At 40.2% G+C, this 19,463-nt stretch overlaps 1 protein-coding gene across 1 annotated transcript in view; it reads right to left on the bottom strand.

The window, feature by feature from the left end:
- The window catches only part of DUXB (double homeobox B), a 36,729-nt gene extending 21,928 nt beyond the window's left edge, over window positions 1-14,801 (bottom strand). The window contains 1 exon segment of the mRNA XM_052656155.1: window positions 14,704-14,801. Coding sequence (XP_052512115.1) covers window positions 14,704-14,801 — 98 coding nt within the window.
- Window positions 14,802-19,463: the final 4,662 nt, after the last annotated feature.

Raw genomic sequence — 19,463 nt, forward strand, 5'->3', positions numbered from 1 at the left:
TAATGACCTCTTTAAAGACCCCAATAGGGTCTATTTCCAAATAGAGTCACGTTCTGAGATTCTGGGGATTAGGACTATGAATATGAAATCTATGAATCATTTTGATTGAATTGAATAAGATTCTATTGAATCTATTGATTCTAGCAATAAAATAATATTTTCAAACTAAATAAAAGGGAAAGTTTAAACAAAGGAATAAAAAAAGTGCAACAAATGGAAAGATGGTAGATTTTAATTCACCTATCCACATATGACTTCAAATGTGAATGGTTTACATATAACATATAACAATTAAATTGGGATTATCAAAGGGATTAAAAAACAGGACTCAGATCTATCTAGTGTCTGTAAAGAAGCCCTTAAAATATAAAGATGCAGGTAAATGAACAGTAAAGGGTTGTGGAAAGTTACACAATCGTGCTGTGCTGTGCTGTATGCAGTCACTCAGTTGTGTCTGACTCTTTGTGACCCCATGGAATGTAGTGCACCAGGCTCCTCTTATCAATGGGATTTTCCTGGCAAGAATACTGGAGTGGGTTGCCATACCCTTCTCCAGGGATATACCATCTTAACATCCATCAAAACAAAACTGGAGTAACTATGTTAATTTTAAGCAAACCAGACTTCAGAACAAGGAAAATTATCAGGGATAAAAGGAGGTATTACATAATTAAAACAGAGCCGATTCTCCAAGAGGTCATTGCTGCTGCTGCTGCTGCTAAGTCGCTTCGGTCGTGTCCGACTCTGTGCGACCCCACAGACGGCAGCCCACCAGGCTCGCCCGTCCCTGGGATTCTCCAGGCAAGGACACTGGAGTGGGTGGCCATTTCCTTCTCCAGTGCATGAAAGTGAAAAGGGAAAGTGACCCTTAATATGCATATTCCTAACAACAGAGCATCAGAATACATGAAATAAAGAACGAATAGAACTGATCACTACTGATCTCATGGACAATAAAAGGGTAATAAAGGGATATTATGTATAAGTCCATTCTCACAAATTTGGTAACAGATGAAATGGACCAATTGGACATCAAAACTCAAACGGAAAGAAATAGTCTGAATAGAGCTGTATCTATTCAGGAGTTTGAATCCCTGATAAATAAAACCCCAAACATGAAAGCAGTGGCTCCAGATGATTTCACTGGTGAGTTTCGCCATACATTTAAAGAAGAAATGCCGCTAATTCTCTGCACCCTCTTCTAGGAAATAGAAGCAGAGGGAACACTTTCTGACATATCCAATGGAGCTCACATTATACTCACCATCCAGACCAGATAATGACATTATAAAGAGAAACCAGGGACCAGTATCTCTTCTGAACATACATGTAAAACTCCTCAACAAAATATTAGCGAAGCAAATCCAATAATGAATAAAAAATTGCTCATCATAACCAAGTAGGATTTGTCCTAAATATACATGGTTAAAATCCAAAAAAACCCCTACAATACAAAAGCTGGTGAGAATGCACAACAACAGAAACTCTCATTTGTTGCTGGTGAGAATGCAAAATGTTACAATCACTTTGGAAGACAATTTGGCAATTTCTTACAAAGCTGAACATTATCTTACCATGTAATCCAGCAATCAAACTCCTTGCCTTGCTGGTGCAAATGCAAAATGGTACAGTCACTTTGGAAGACAATTTGGCAGTTTCTTACAAAGCTAAACATTATCTTACCATATAATCCAGCAATCAAACTCCTTGGCATTTACCCAGATGAGTTGAAAACTCTGCAAACACATACAAAAAAACCTACACAGAAATGTTTATGGCAGTTTTATTCATAACTGCCCAAATTGGAAGCAATCAAGATGTTCATCAGTAGGAAATGGATAAACTTTGGCACTTCCATACAATGGAATATTATTCAGTGACAAGAAGAAATGAACTATGGAAACCAAAAATGGAAGACTCTTAAGTGCATATTGCTAAGTGAAAGAAAGCAGTCTGAAAAGGATACATGTTTTATTATCCATGATATGTCATTCTGGAAAAGTACAGAGACACAGAAAACTACAGAGACAGTAAAAAGATCAGTGGTTACAGGGGTCGGGTGGAGAGGCGGAGTAAAGCACAGGGATTTTTAAGGCAGTGGAACTATATGATACTGTGACAGTGGATATGTGAAATTTATAAAGATCGATAGGTACAACTTTTTTGTAAACTCTGGGTTTTAGTTAGTAATCATGTGCTAATATTGTTTTGTTAACTTAAATATACCACACTCATGCAAACTGTTAATAACAGGGGACACTGTGTGGGAATGGGAACATATAGGGACTTTGTATTATCTACTCGATTTTTCTACAAACCTAAAACCACCCTGAAAGTAAAGTCTGTTCATTATAAAAACAAAAGTACATAAAAATATGTATCTGATTTCAATTTGCCTTCAACATACTCAGAAATCCTTTTTATTGAAACAAATTTCAGCTTTGAAATAATCATGTTGTCCAAAAGAGGGTGCCAAAGACTTACAAAGTTATCTTTTTTTTTGGTTATGCAAGGCAGAGTTAAATAATAAAATAGAATTAATAGAATAAAAAACAGGATACAGGATGCTTGAGGCTAGTGCACGGGGAAGATCCGGAGAGATGATATGGGATGGGAGGTGGGAGGGGGGCTCAGGATTGGGAACTCATGTACACCCGTGGCAGATTCATGTCAGTGTATGTATGGCAAAACCAATACAGTATTGTAAAGCAAAATGAAGTAAAAATAAAAATAAAAGATTAAAAAAATAATAAATAAAAAACACAAGGCCCTAGCATAAGTCAGCATGCGTGGCACGTACTTACATCTCGCCTGCAACTTCTGGTCTCCTGCCTTAGGACTCAGATCTATTGCCTTGGCTCTTTGGTGCCGCTTCCTTCTGCAGACGAAGGGGAGTTCTCCCTGATGATGCACGGTGGTGACTTGCACTCTGAAGAGACCTGCAGGAAGCTGGGCTAGCACAGATACATTTGCCCCTGATTTTAAGCATGTGTGTATCAACACCCTCAGATACGCAGATGATACCACCCTAATGGCAGAGAGTGAAGAGAAACTAGAGAGACTCTTGATGCAGGTGAAAGAGGTGAGTGAAAAGCTGGCTTGAAACTCAACATTAAAAAAAAACAACACTAAGATGATGGCATCCAGTACCATCACTTCATGGCAAATAGAAGGGGAAAAAGTGGAAGCAGTGACAGATTTTATTTTCTTTGGCTCCAAAATCACTGCGGATGGTGACTGCAGCCATGAAATTAAAAGATGCTTGCTCCTTGGAAGGAAAGCTGTGACAAACCTAGGCAGCTTATTGAAAGCAGAGACATCACTTTGCCAACAAAGGTCTGTATAGTCAAAGCTATGGTTTTTCCAATAGTCAAGTATGGATGTGGGACTTAGATCATAAAGAGGGCTGAAGGCTGAAGAATTGATACTTTCAAATTGTGGTGCTGGAAAAGACTCTTCAGAGTCCCTTGGACTGCAAGGAGATCAAACCAGTTAATCCTAAAAGAAATCCACCCTGGATATTCATTGGAAGGACTGATGCTGAAACTGAAGCTCTAGTACTTTGGACACCTGATGGGAAGAGTCAACTCATTGGAAGAGACCCTGATGCTGGTAAAGATTGAAGGCAAAAGGAGAAAGGGATGACAGAGGATGAGATGCTTCGATAGCATCACTGACTCAATGGACATGAATCTGAGGAAACTCTGAGAGATTGTTAAGGACAGAGGAGCCTGGCATGCTGCAGTCCATGGAGTTGCGAAGAGCTGGACACATCTTACTTACTCAACAACAACAGAATGATAAAATTTAAATGATATCTTTGCAAATGTATATGTTTTCTTTCAACGTATAATATTTTCAGTGATATAATTTTAAAAACACTTTTTACTTAGTACAAGTGGGTCTTCCATTGACTGTGTAGCCTTTAAAACTTCATTCTTGAATTTCTCCGTATGTAGGACCATAAGTCAAGGAGCTGTGACTAAGTATAAATGCACCAATTCAGTTCATTCTCCAAGGTGTCTTTTGGTGAATAATCTTGTCAAGGAGAGAATCTTTTTGTTTAGGTAATAATAGTTTCACAAGTAAGCTAAGTTTCTTTATTTGTTATACTGCCTGTTTATAGTTCCAAAACATTTTTATTTTTTGCTGATTATAAAAGTGTAAAAAAAGTGCTGTAAAAACATACACTTATGTATTGTCATTATTGTTTGGATTTTCCTAATCATATTTTAAAGATGTCACAAACTATGTTCCTCTGTGTACTCTCTTCTCAAAATATTGATAATTATGTCCAGAGGCTTGATCTGATTTAGATTTGATTTTATTGGCAAAAGGAAAGGAAAGGAAAGTCGCTGCATTGTGTCCCACTCTTTGCGACCCCTGGACTGTAGCCTACCAGGCTCCTCCATCCAAGGAATTTTCCAAGCAAGAGTACTAGAGTGGGTTGCCATTTCCTTCTCCAGAGGATCTTCCCAACCCAGGGATCGAACCCAGGTTTCCCACACTGCAGGCAGACACTTGACTGTCATAAATGGTGTTATGCGTTTTTGTCATAAGGTACAAGGTGTCTGGTTGTCTTTCTTTGGGACTGCTTGAAGCCATTCATGACCACTGCCTGTCTTCATTAGGAGTTTGCAAATGTTACTATTCAATCATTTCCTGTTATAGTTCTTGGAGTGATTCCATAGAGAGACAATTTTCCTAATAAAGTATCTGGTTACCCTGTGTATAGATGATTTTTAAAAAGCAGCTTGAATATTTAATTTACTTTATTTACCAAAATGAGTTGATTCTGTAGTGTTTTTCTTTAAATCTTACCAGTCTTCCTATTCTTTGTTTTTTTTTAATTAATTTTCTTTTTGGCTGAACTAGGTCTTCTTTGCTCTAGTGGTGGCAGTCGGGCTACTTTCTCGTCATGGTGTGTGGGCTTCTCATCGTAGCAGCTTCTCCTGTTGCAGAGCTTGGGCTCTAGGGTGTGTGGGCTCAGTAGTGGGCGCACAGCGGGCTCGGTGGTTGTGGTGCATGGGGGGTGTCCCTGGCACGTGGAATCCTTCTGGACCAGGGATCGAACTCATGTCCCCTCCGTTGGCAGGTGTATTCTCAACCGTGGACCACCAGAGAAGTCCCCTGAGCATTTTTAAAAGGTGATTAGTGAAGGTTTCATTTTTTGTTTTAGTAATATTTAAAACTCATGAATTTTAACATTTTTGTGTGTTTTTATTCTTATCAATACTTTGGTCAGTTGAAGCCTCTTCTAATTGACTCCTCTGTTCTTGTGATATAACCTCAATATAGAAGTCCCTGCTTATCCATGGAATACTTTCTAAGGCCCCTATTGTGTACCTGAAACCTTGAGTAGTATGGAGTTGTATATCCATATACTATGTTTTTTTCCTATACATACGTACCTATGATAAAGTTTAACTGATAAATTAGGCACAGTAAGTGATTAATAACAATAACTGATACTAAAATAGTAATAGAACAGTCAGAACAATATAATGTAATGAAAGTTATGTGAATATGGTTTCTCTCGCTCTCAAACTATCTAACTGTGCAAATTTAATGCCTTTTCCATCTTAACTAAGCACTTGTTACACATTGTGGCCGTCACTTTTGCAGTGTGAGGTGCATTAGCAGAAGTAGCACCAATTTCTTTTTCCTTCTTCACACTTTCACAGATATAAGATTCATTCTTACCATAGGTCTTAGCAACCTCAGCATAGCATTTTTTTCTTTCCTCATTAACTTGAGACACCTTTTCACTTACAGAAGCACTTGGCAGTGTCTCTGGCATATCTGAATTTCTAGTATTACTACTATTGTGCTTTGGGGCCAATAATAAGTAAAATAAGGGTTACTTGAACATAGGCACTGCAGTACTGAAACAGTTGATCTGATAACCCAGATGACTACTAAGTGATTAACGCAGGGGGGAATATGCTGGACAAAGGAGGTGATTCATGAGCGGGATGGTACGAGATCTCATCAGGCTACTCGGAACATCACACAGTTTAAAACTTGTGCATTGTTTGTTTCTGTAATTTTCCATTTAATATTTCTGGACTGCAGCTGACCATGGGGGTAACTGAAATCACAGTGAAACCTTGGTAAGCAGCACAGGAGGGACCACTGCGATGTCAGTAATCTTTCTTGTTGCAGGTACGACAAAAGGTCTAGTTTTGGATAGTTCCTGCCCTAACCTGTAATTAGTAATTTTTCCCAAGGTGCTCTAATTTTTAAACTAAAAAATTATATTTACGTACATTTAGAGAGCAAAATCTGGGTGCTGGTGGTCTTTAGTACTACTGGGTTGATCTTTGTCTCTAGGTTTTCTTAGTGGACAACTCTTAAATTTGACAGCAAACATAACCCAGTTTTTCATTGTGGCCTTTGTAGTAGTGGTATAATATGAGTTATATATTATCTTCATTGATGGTAATGCTTTATGTCAATTTGTCTTCATGTCTCATTAAATGGTGTTTCTCCCCCATAGCAGTAAGTTGAATTGGTGTATCACTATGCAGTTACAGGAGAAGGCAATGGCAACCCACTCCAGGACTCTTGCCTGGAAAATCCCATGGACGGAGGAGCCTGGTAGGCTGCAGTCCACGGGGTCACACAGAGTCGGACACGACTGAAGCGACTTAGCAGCAGCAGCAGCAGTAGCAGCAGGAAAAAATTAGTAAGAATTCACATAAATGTGACTGGTCAAAACTGTTATAGCCTGAGGAAAGATAAACCAAACTACAATCTGTAAAAGAAAAAGAGTTCAACAAGGATAGAGTTGTTTATACAGGTAGGGGAGTGGTAGCTGTTAGTGGTCTGTTGGCACCAGATTGAGAGGTGGAGGTACAAGATGCTGGCAAGTGGCTGAGCATCGAGCATCATACTTAAATTAAGGAATCAGACTTGTTAACAGATTCCAAAGAAGATGATAGGAGTAAATAAGATGATATGGTAGTTTTAGAATCAGACACACTTAGGTTTGAATCCTAGCTTTGCCACTTACTGGACAAGCTATTACAGCTTTACTTTACAGAAGTGATGGTGAACCATGTGAAAACATCTGACTAAACAGGAGCTGACTGTGTTCCCAACTATGTATCATAAACTGACATCTTTTTACCTTGTCTTCACATGTGCCCAGGTCACAACACTACCACTTCAGCAAAGGGCAGTAAAAAGGGGAAAAAGCAGAGTGAAAAGAGACGACAGTCATTTAATTATGAATAAAGTATCTTACATTTGCAAATTGTGCAACACTGGACCACATGGACATTGCCATCTTTCTAAATTCCATATATATGTGTTAGTGTACTGTGTTGGCGTTTTTCTTTCTGGCTTACTTCACTCTGTATAATCGGCTCCAGTTTCATCCATCTCATTAGAACGGATTCAAATGTATTCTTTCTAATGGCTGAGGAATACTCCATTGTGTATATGTACCACAGCTATCTTATCCATTCATCTGCTGATGGACATCTAGGTTGCTTCCGTGTCCTGGCTATTATAAACAGTGCTATGATGAACATTGGGGTACACGTGTCTCTTTCAATTCTGGTTTCCTCGGTGTGTACGCCCAGCAGTGGGATTGCTGGGTCATAAGGCAGTTCTATTTGTAGTTTTTTAAGGAATCTCCACACTGTTCTCCATAGTGGCTGTACTAGTTTGCATTCCCACCAACTGTGTAAGAGGGTTCCCTTTTCTCCACACCCTCTTCAGCATTTATTGCTTGTAGACTTTTGGATCGCAGCCATTCTGACTGGTGTGAAGTGGTACCTCATTGTGGTTTTGATTTGCATTTCTCTGATCATGAGTGATGTTGAGCATCTTTTCATGTGTTTGTTAGCCATCCGTATGTCTTCTTTGGAGAAATGTCTATTTAGTTCTTTGGCCCATTTTTCGATTGGGTCGTTTATTTTTCTGGAATTGAGCTGCATAAGTTGCTTGTATATTTTTGAGATTAGTTGTTTGTCAGTTGCTTCATTTGCTATTATTTTCTCCCATTCCAAAGGCTGTCTTTTCACCTTGCTTATAGTTTCCTTTGTTGTGCAGAAGCTTTTAATTTTAACTAGATCCCATTTGTTTATTTTTGCTTTTATTTCCAGTATTCTGGGAGGTGGATCATAGAGGATCCTGCTTTATGTTGGAGAGTGTTTTGCCTATGTTCTCCTCTAGGAGTTTTATAGTTTCTGGTCTTACGTTTAGATCTTTAATCCATTTTGAGTTTATTTTTGTGTATGGTGTTAGAAAGTGTTCTAGTTTCATTCTTTTACAAGTGGTTGACCAGTTTTCCCAGGACCACTTGTTAAAGAGATTGTCTTTTCTCCATTGTATATTCTTGCCTCCTTTGTCGAAGATAAGGTTGGACCACATGGACAAATTGCTAGAATTCTCTCAAATAAGGGACCCTAAAAGCTACATCTTACTTATTTCATGGCGAATCAATTTGAGCATGAGGAAAGAAGAAAGCGGAATTATGCCTGAGTCGGTTTTTGTAAGTGAGGGCAGCAGAAATCCCGGAGCATTTGAGGAAACCTTTGAAAAGAGAGCACTCTCTCCTGTAGGCAAAGGAAAGTTTCTATCAGGCTGCCTGGCCCTATGTTGCTTTTCAGTTTCACAAAAATAAGGAGGAAAAATGCCATGAATTTTCTTAACCTTAGAGCTAAATCTGTCGAGAGAAAATCTTTGTGAATGTTGTTCTATATGCTGATGTACACTAAAAAGGTTCACTTTAGACCTGACCTTGGTTGAGTTTTGTTAAGGATGGCTTATCACTTTTCTCTTGGGATTCCCAGGTGGCTTAGTGGTAAAGAATCTGCCTGCCAGTGCAGGAGATGCGGGTTTGATCCCTGGGTTGGGAAGATCCCCTGGAGAAGGAAACGTCAACCCACTCCAGTATTCTTGCCTGGGAAATCTCATGGACAGAGGAGCCTGGTGGGCTAGTCTGTGGGGTCGCAAAGAGTCAGACATGACTGAGCGACTGAACGTGCACACGTCTTTTCTCTTAACTCTTTACACAGTGACTAAGCTAAAACGTGCCCATCTTTGTGCTTAATGCTTTGGTCTTCACAGGCAAAATGCCTCAGGAGATAGTAAAAATTTGGGAGTAAGAAGAAACCAGGAGACCTTTAATACAATGCCCTCATTTCACAGATGAGGGTACTAAGGCTGCCGAGAAATTGACAATCCTATTTAAGAGGGATAAAAAAGTGAAATAGGTAACTATCAATATACAAGAGTATAGGAGTAAATACTCTGTTTTATGTGGATCATATGTGCTCTCGGAATCTGAAGAGAGGAGATCTCCACTGTGGTATAAGTAAATGTAGAGAGCTAAGAGCCTTGACATTTGCCAAGTATTTCAAGTTTGCAGGAGGCTTTACCAGTGTGACCTTGAGTCTGATATTTGCCCAGGAGATTAAAGAATAGGAGGAAGGTGGTTCACAAAACTGGGGAGGTCCAAGAAAATGCTCGAAAGCAGAAATTATGGCTTGTCTGGAAGATGGTGATAGGAACACTGGGAAGCATGTTTGGAGAGAAATGAGTGAGATGAGAATGTCAGGAATACAGACCTTGATGTTCAGAAAAGGCTAGCAACCAGTGGATTGACAAGTTAAATTTGTAAGAAGAGCCCAGCAATTATCATACAGCAGCCACTGATAGCCACCCTTGAAAAGCTTCCAGTTCTGCAATATGAGTTAGTTATTGACTGTCTTTTAACTATGCTTAAAATTGGAGGAATCCTTTAATTTGTATGGTTTAATATCTGTGAAATTACCTGCCATTGTGACAGGGTAACTTGAATATATTTTAATTAGCAGTAACAGTGTATAGAGTCACTCTCAAGAATAATAGCCTAGCATGTATTGAGTGTCTTCTATGTGCCAGACACCATGCTAAACTTTCTACTTTGATTTTCATGTTTCATTACCGTTTTACAGATGTGAGAGGTGAAGCTTAGGGAGGGTAGGGGATTCAGTTGGAGTTACACAGTTAGTATGTGGTGCAACCTTCATCTGAATTACCATCTTCCTATTCTCAAAGCCCAGTGCTCTTAAACCTATGTATTAGTACCCTAATCCCCATTTCTTCTGAATTATTTGGGAAAATCCTGGTTACTAGTCTGGAGATATTTTGAGACCTTATTTGGTTTAGTCTCTAATTAGTGCCATTTACAATTTTCTCTGATATTCCTCTGAAAAGTATATTACAATTTTACAGGTCAGCCGTGTTTCTTTAAAACAGTCATCAGCCCAGGTCACATGTGTTAGAAACTGACATCACTACCGAGTGTTGTATTTGTGGCAAAACTTTATGATTTCCAGATTTAATAGGTTAGAATATAATAGGGCTGCCATTTGTCCATCTACCTGCCATTCATCCATCCATTCATCATCCAGATGATGGACAGACAGATCCATCTATCCAACATTTGTTGAACGCCTGATGTGAACTAGGCCCTGACTGGCACCTGCATTGTCATTTCTTTCGGCAGTGTGTTGTTTTCACTAGCTAATGAAACAAGAAAAATTCTGCAAATCTCGATAGTCTCCTGCTTACATCCCAGATCTGTGTGACGCTCCTGTTATAATGTGACTCTCCCCATCTCTGAGGATGCCTCTGGTGTCTTTCACTGGGTCCTTTGCCTTCAGTTGGCTGTGTGGTGAAAGGTGAGAGCATAAGGCATTGAACACCCAGCACTCAATTTCTGAGCCTGGAGATGGCAGACATCGCTTTGGCCCACATTGCATCACATGCTCCCAGCCAGGGCCACCTCTTGCCGCCAACTTTGCGTTATGAACGAGGAGCATGGGTCTGTGTTGGTCAGCCCGTTATCTCTGTCCAGATGCTGTCAGTGCTAAAGAAGGTCTATGGAAATATTTGGTAAACTGTGAAGTGCTTTTCAGATTTTGATATTATTTCACAAATAAGAATGCATTACAATAGAAAACAAATTTCAGTCTGTTGAGACTGACTTGACACGGTGAAAGAATATCTTTTATATCTATAGTACATCATCTTTCTTCAGCCTTTTTAGATTATCAGGATTGCCTGGGCTATCTGTGTTCCTGGCCAAGTTCCACTGAAGGCCACCCTTGCAGAGATGGGGAGAGAGGAGAATGATCCTTGTTACATTCCTCTTTATTTATTCTATTTTGAAAGGCACCAAAGCATCTGTGATGTGTAATTTAAATGTCCATGCTTGGAAGCTTGAGTTCGTTTCTTTGGGAATCAGGGTTGTTGTAATTTGCTCTTTCTTATAGCTTCACTTTCATTTTTCAGAGATAAACAATGGTTCCTTCCAGTATTAATATTCCCCAGTTATATTAAATATATAAAATGGGTATGTTTTTCACTGGAAGTTTTTTCTCCTTTAAGCAAAATAGGTAAATTGGGAGTATAGATTTCTTTGGTCATAACTTGGGCAGCATTCTGGTGCTGTACCTTCTTCTGGATCAGCTTCATGCCCTTACCTGCATTTTTAGTGGAAGTTGATTGGAGAAAGCAATGATCTCCTCTTATCTCTTTAGGTTAGTGGCATGTCCATTTCAGGTACCGTGTCAATTAACAGGTCTAAGCTTGTACTGTACACTAAGATGCCTTCACCTGTGGGCTCTGAAATGATAAAGTGAGAAGCATTGATGGAGTGGATAATAAGAATGAAAATAGAGGAGGAAAAAATTAATGAATTTGACTACATTGTCTTGAAGAGAACAGTTGACTTTATTATTAAAATGACCAAATACAAAATGTTGATTATCAAAGTAACATGAACAAAATCACTTAACAAGTCTTGTCCTTGTTCCCAGAGAACTTGTATCTCAAAGAGCATAAAAACAGACTAATTTAACTAGTAATAGAAATTTAAAATAATATGCTAATTGCTTAAAATAATTTAAATAGAAAATTTAAATGATTATACTATAGTGAGCAGAAATGTTCACTGAATGTTTACTAAATTGACACTAATTTATTTTATTTTATCATTTTAAAAATTATTATTTAAAAAAACTTTTTTGGCCATGCCAGTGGGCATATGGGAAGGGGCGTGACATGACCCCAGGGAACTTGGATTGGCTTTGCTAGTGGTCCATCCCAGGAATGCATGTCCATGAGACACAAGCACCACAGTGGGGCTAGCCCTGGAGCTGGGGCTGCATTTGAAAGACATGTTGAGCCTGTGGGGGCCGGCTTGTCATAGCCCAGTGCCCATCCTGGCTTCTCTTCTTCAGTCTTTGTAAAGAAGGAAACGTGTCCCTCCACGAGTCCTGTAATGAGTGTGTTATATGGGCTTTCCTGATCGGCTCAGTGGTAAAGAATCCACCTGCCAATGCAGCATATGGGGGTTTGATTCCTGGGTTAGAAAGATCCCCTGGAGGAGGAAATGGCAACCCACTCGTGTTCTTGCCTGGGAAATCCCACGGACAGAGGAGACTGCTGAGCTACAGTCCATGGGGTCTCAAAAGAGTCGGACATGACCGAGTGACTACACATCAACAGCAACAACAACGAGTGTGTTTACAGACCAGAGCTGAGTGACGACGGCACCCTCTCCCCAGTGAGAGCCGAGAGAGAGATGGTTTACAGTATTTCCTCTCATCAAAGAAACACGGGCTTCTCTCTCGCTTCCTGACACAGAAAATTGCATTTTGTCACCCATTTGTCAGTTCTTAGAGATTTTAAGATAATTAAAGAACATTATAGCAGGTGACAGCTGTTGCTGAGTGCCGTGTTGCTAGTTCTTCTGCTTGTTGGATGCCCATGAATCTCGGATGATGATAGCTTGCTGCTCCAGGTTTAATTAGCTGGTTGTTTTGAATGTCTGGGCTCTCAGGTGTGGGGTTTGCAGGTTTGCAGCTTGTTGAATCAGAGCTGTGCTCATCACTGACTGGGGGACCTGGGTCTGACCAACTCATGAAGGGCCATGGAGGGGTGCCCTGACCTTTATCGCACAAAGGCATCAGAGGGATAAGGTGCTTTCTAGGAGAGGCTACTAAGAGCATCAAATGCTGATTGGTTTCCCAGTGTTCTTGCATCAAAGCATGTTTTTGAAGTTTATTTTCTGATTAAATCTCCTTATGGCCATCCCTTTTTTTATAATGCACAGTGATCATAATCCCTTTGGGTTTATTTCTAAGTTAGTTTACTAAAAGTTCCCTGACATGGAGGAGAGAGCTAAATGGCCTCCACTCTGGCTTTCATGAGTACAGAATATTTTCTTCTTGTTCCTGGAGGATTTGAAATGCTGTTGCACTGCATCAGAGAAACTACAAACCCTGCTGGCAGCTCCACGCTTCCTTTCTCTTTTACTCTCCTAAGTTAGTTTACTAAAAGTTCCCTGACATGGAGGAGAGAGCTAAATGGCCTCCACTCTGGCTTTCATGAGTACAGAATATTTTCTTCTTTTTCCTGGAGGATTTGAAATGCTGTTGCACTGCATCAGAGAAACTACAAACCCTGCTGGCAGCTCCACGCTTCCTTTCTCTTTTACTCTCTTTAGGTGGAACGACTTTCTATGTGTTTTAACAATTTGTTTATTAAAAAAGAATATTTTAAAAAATCCCACATGATTTTAAGTTTGCATCCCCAAACCGTATTTGTTTTTAAGCTCATCATAAAACATGAAAGTAGTTTCAGCAATAATTTAAAACATCATCCTTATGCAAAAATTTCTTTCCCAACAAAATACTCTGAGTAATTACAATAAACACAGTAGAAGGGCATCAATTTGTATGTTAGAACAACAGTGATGGGTTCTGCTTGTAGAATCTATGGTGAAAGACACATTCTTTCACCCTTTTTCTTACACAACATTATGCCCTTTCCTTGAATCGTTTCTTCCTTTTGTACACAGATCAAACTCTGCTCATTTTTTTTTTAGCTCATGGTGCAGAGGCCACCTTTTCTTTGAAGACTCTTTTGAATCTACCGAGCAGAGCTCAGAACTCTTCTTTGGTTCTGCTTCCTGTGTCCTTTGCATGCGTGTACACTCAGAATTGAAACCATCTATGCAGTTCACTAGTACATTAACATGACTTTATTATCCCACCGTCTTTGATCTAACTTCAGTATGTCATGAGGCTCTTTTCCTGGATGATATGAGCTGTAAATAACTTTACTTTTCACTCCAAGGACTTCCAAGGAGTTCCATCAACTCACTAATAGGAAGCATCTGTGGACAGTTTACACCAGACTCTCTGAATCTTCACCTCAGAAGTCTTGCATTGCTATGTCCTCAACTATTACTAGTCTGAAAGTATTGCATCATGATTCCTGCCCAATCATAATCAAGCTTCCACATTGTAAGACCTGCTTTAAACCAGACTTCAAAATTTCAGTAAGTATCCTGACTTTGTCCTTCCCTAGGACATTATTATGGAGAAGGCAATGGCACCCCACTCCAGTACTCTTGCCTGGAAACTCCCATGGACAGAGGAGCCTGGTAGGCTGCAGTCCATGGGTCGCGAAGAGTCGGACACGACTGAGTAACTTCACTTTCACTTTTCACTTTCGTGCATTGGAGAAGGAAATGGCAACCCACTCCAGTGTTCTTGCCTGGAGAATCCCAGGGACGGGGGAGCCTGGTGGGCTGCCGTCTCTGGGGTCGCACAGAGTCGGCCACGACTGACGCGACTCAGCAGCAGCAGCAGCAGGATATTATTAAGGCTCTGCTGACCTAGTGTCCTCGCTTACCGTGGCAAGGGATTAGCTGTGCTTTGTCTTATCAGTAGCTGCTTTGGTGATAATTTGGAGAACCAGCACTTGATAACATTGACATCATTTGATATCATTGTCCCTGTCACTGTGTCTTCCACTTGACTGTGACTCTCTTTACCCAGTTTACCATCTGCCCTTCAACTCTTTATTGCTCCTGCCGATTGTGGGGTCTTATGTTTAACCTAGAGCATGAGAAAGAAATATGCATCTTTTGGACAGGTATGTCCAGACGTACAAAAAACATCTCACTCAGACCAGACCTGGTGCTTTTTCAAGTGCTCCTTAGACTGAGTTTTAAAATGATCTCCATGTTCTGCCTTCAGTCCACCTACTATCTGTGTAGTAGATAGTGTTTCCCACACATTTCCCACTCCCAGCAGAGCATTTCTTCTCATTGGTCCATGCTCTTAAGCACATGCAAATATTCATGTATTCTGTTCCCGGTGCCAGGAATGCCTTTGTCTCTATCTAATGCTAAACCTTCCCCCAGGTTTAAGGCTAAACTAGTCCTAAATTATCAGTTTACTTTTTTCTGTGTTCTTCATTATATCCCATTCTCTCTTGTAACTTTTATATTGCTTGTTTAGGTAGCACCTCACTGGTTTTTCATTATTTGCCCATAACTGATGTTTATTCAGTTATTTTTGATAACTTAATTCAGGCATGAGATCCTGTATTCATCCATTTGTTTTTTTATTTAACTAATGTTTATAGAAACCCAATATGGCAATGTACTCTGATGGGTACAAGGAACACAGCAATGAATAAGACAGAGTGACTTTATGTATTTTTTGGGAAAAGGATCCCCAATTTCCTTGTCACAAGACCAAGTAAAACAAATCTGTGCTTGGTTAATTCTTTCAGTTAGTTGGAATCCCTCTAGGCCTTCTTCATATTCATCAAAGGGAGGCTGGATCAATATTTTGTTCCTAGTTTGAGTGCATATTTTACCAACCTTGCTAAAAAGAAACTTACTGTAGAGAAACCTAACATCAGTTCTCAGCTACTACTGTAATTGCTGTCACATCTTGGTGATCTGGAATAGAAAACAGGAACAAGAAGATGACATTAAATCAGCCTAAAATATGTGAGCTGCTACAGGACTTTGAATGTTGGCTGCTGAGGGGTGTGGAGAGCACCAGGAACGGGCAGGGGGTAATTAGTGGACAAACCCAAGGCTGTGTTGCCTTTAATAAAGTGGCAAAATCTCCAGAACATTGTCCTTGAGAGAAGGGTGATGAGAACAGTATTCTAGTGAAACTGAGGATAATCATCAGTTAGATCTGTGAAACCCGTAAACTGGCTTCATCAATCAAGCTCACTTTAATCGTTGCAACAAAAAGTTTTCATGTCTTCCAAGCCTCACATCACCTAAAGAATAAGATGTTTGCCTGAGTTGTTTTCAGGGAGTTGGAGTCAGCTATGTTCAATTTGAGCTTGAGCTGTTTAAGACTAGTCGGGACCACTGATCCTCCAACTGGGCAATCATGAGTGTCCAATTGATGACCTTCTCACATCAGAGGGCCCCAAACTCCACCCTCAGTGCCTGGGGACCCTGCCATTTTCTGAACATGTGTCCATGAAGAAGCTCATAGCTCAGAAGCACCTGCCCAGTATAATGATTACCTCATCTTTTTCTTATCTCCAGTCCCTTTTCCCCAATTCCCCACACCTCAACCTTACCCTATGGGCTTTCCTGGTGACTCAGATGGTAAAGAATCTGCCTGCCGTGCGGGGGACATAGGTTCAATCTCTAGGTTGGCAAGATCCCCTGGAGGAGGGCATGGCAATCCACTCCAGTATTCTGGCCGGGAAAATCCCATGGGCAGAAGAGCCTGGCGGGCCACAGTCCTTTGAGGTTGCAGAGTCAGACACAGCTGAAGTGACGGAGGATGCACAGCTTTGTCCCATAAATATCCCTAGCCCCTTGCCTTGGGGGAGGCAGATTTGAGATTTGTTCTTCTGTCTCCTCTCCTCACTTGGCTGCCTTGAGAGTAAACCTCTTCTCTGCTGCAAACCTCGGCGTCTCAGCACCCGGCTTGCTCTGTGTAGGGCAAACGAACCTGGTTTGGTGTGGTGGTGGTTTAATCACGAAGTCGTGTACACCAGCCGCAGGGTGCTTGTGGGGAGTTCTAGGTGGGAAATACTTGTTGTAAATAGATGGTGCGGATTTCCCAGTGGTGTGTCTTCTCTGAAACAGTGTCTGATGTTACATATGTAAATTCTAGGCCCTAGGGGAAGGAAGCAGGCAAGAATGTGATGGGGAGCCGACTGAGCATGTTAGAAATCTGTCCACATGGGAGCAAGGGTACGGAATACTCTAGACCCTCCAGGTACAGATTATCCATCAGGAAAAGAAGGCAGAGCTGTATTCCTTAGAAGAAATTGGAGGGAATGAAGGGAGTGCCCAGTAAGCATGCTCTGTCCACGGCTTTCTTGTACTGGGGAGGCAGGACTGTCGGCAGCCCTGAGACATGGTGCATCCGTGTGCGTCTCACACGCGCAGCCAGGCTCGGCACATGTGCCTTCATCTCTGAGCTGGGCTGCGTGTCAAGGGTTTTTCATCCCCAGGGGCAGTGCTGAGGAAGCGGACAGACCTGGGGTCAACTGGCACTGACGCTGGAGAAACAGTTTAGTCCCTTTCTACTTTTTTTTCTCCTTTGACACTACTACAATAGCTTACGTTATTTTGTCTTTTTTCTTCTCACTTAGAAGGTAGAGGGATTTAATTAGCCGTGAAATGACTAAAGGCAAGAAACAAAGATCAAATATGAAGGAAAGCGAGGTGAATAAATACAAACGCATTGGGCAGCCAATTCCTGAACGTTCAAGGCAAAAAAGCCACAGGAATTATTTTGAAAATGAAATAGCATACTGATGTATGCTCAAAGTGTGTGGTTTCACCAGAATTTGGATTAGTCTTTCATGTATGTACTCCTCTCCCCTCCCACAACTTTAGAAATAGAGTATTTAATTTGAGAACAAATAGTACATAGTGAAGATCAATATACAGTCATTGAAGCAGAAATTATTGGAGGAAAACAGTGCAAATTGGAGTATTCAGAAGAAAATCAGTATTATAATTCTACTATCATTGTACATGAACCTATTAAAACATAATTGGCAGCTTTCATCTACTAGAATATTGTTCCCTCTCACAAACAGGTATTGGCATAAATTCAGACACATTAACTATGTTCCAAGTAGTGTTAATTTATTTTTTCTCATATCCCCAATTACCACAGCATATTCATTTTGATTTAAAAACCCAGAGCACAGCTTAATTCTAACAAATAGTTTAATTTAAGAAAACTATTGAATCCCACTAAATTGTGTTTTTTCCCATAGAGTACTGCCATATAAAGTTGAATTATCAAACTTAGCTTCCTATCATTTCTAGCCTGTTCCCTCTAGGACTTTTCTGCTCTTTTATCTGAAAGAAACAATCCCATCTTAATTTTCCTATTGAATATATTTTACCTGTAACTGATCAGAGCACAGTCATCCTAGGATCAGATTTATTTAGAGGACAGGTACTAACCCAGTTACTGAGAAATGAAACTGATGAATCAGAAACTGATGAATCTGCATGGCTTGTGGGGTCTTGTCTCCTGGCTAGGACCCCTGCCGTGGAAGTGCAGAGTCCTAACCGCTGGACCACCAGGGAACTCCCTGATGAATTGGCTCTTAATCCTGATAAACTCTTTGCTTCAACATGTCAGCCCTGTCTGTAATTTTTTTCTTGAGGTCGTTTATATTGTCAGTATCTGCACCATCTATTTTCTCGTCGTGGAGACAGACTCTGATGAGGTGAAATACAAGGCATTCCTGGAGAGACTATGCTCTGGGTGCAAAGCAGAAGAATGGTCACCACAAGCCCTTCCTTCTGCTTTTCGCAGATGACTGTGCGATCTAAAATACGGTAGGAACTATTTGTGACCTGACCTCTCCAACGCTTAAAGGGGCCATAACACGTACCAGAGTCCATCTTGCACTGAGGTCTTCAGAAACCCGGAGACAATATGCAAGAGTTAATTGGCAATTTCTATAGAAACTGTTCCCAAGTTTTGGTGAAGATATTCTATTTCAAAATTTTATCCTTTTCTCAGATAATAAAACTGTGATCTTAAAGTGGGCTTCAATCTGAAGCTTATTTTTATAAGATAAATTCCCACATATCCTACATTTACTATAACTTTACAAATAAAACTTTGTTCAAGTGAATAGTTTTTCTGTGGAATTCAAGGAAAGGAGGATTTTCAAAATGACTATGAATACAATAGATAAATATAATAAGATAATTACTGCCTTTTTACCTAATTTAACCATAGTGCTACTATGGTATAAAGTGAAAAAAGTTATGGCAAAAGCAATAATCATTTGTGCTGTCAGTAACTGATCTAAAAATTTTTTACTGATGGAACAAACTGGTGTACAAAATAGCTGGTTTCATATCAGTCTTATTACTGTTGCCATTATTATAACTATAGAACATGCATTAAATAATAAATATGGCCTATGATGGGTGGAGATACTCTGGCTGATGCAAAATGACTCTTCCAACACCGTTGGGTCATAATCACAGGCAGGTATAGTCTAGCTCAAAGCAAGGAGTGCCTCTAGCTTTTAGCTCTTTGCTCTCAGAAGATAACAAGGGCTTCCTTTTGAATTGGTTAATGGTGGTGTGGGATTTGAAGGGGGAAAGAAGAGCATGGATGACTACTTGGTTAGTTTTA

Source organism: Budorcas taxicolor, chromosome 18 (assembly GCF_023091745.1).
Source record: "Budorcas taxicolor isolate Tak-1 chromosome 18, Takin1.1, whole genome shotgun sequence".
NCBI lineage: Eukaryota > Metazoa > Chordata > Mammalia > Artiodactyla > Bovidae > Budorcas > Budorcas taxicolor.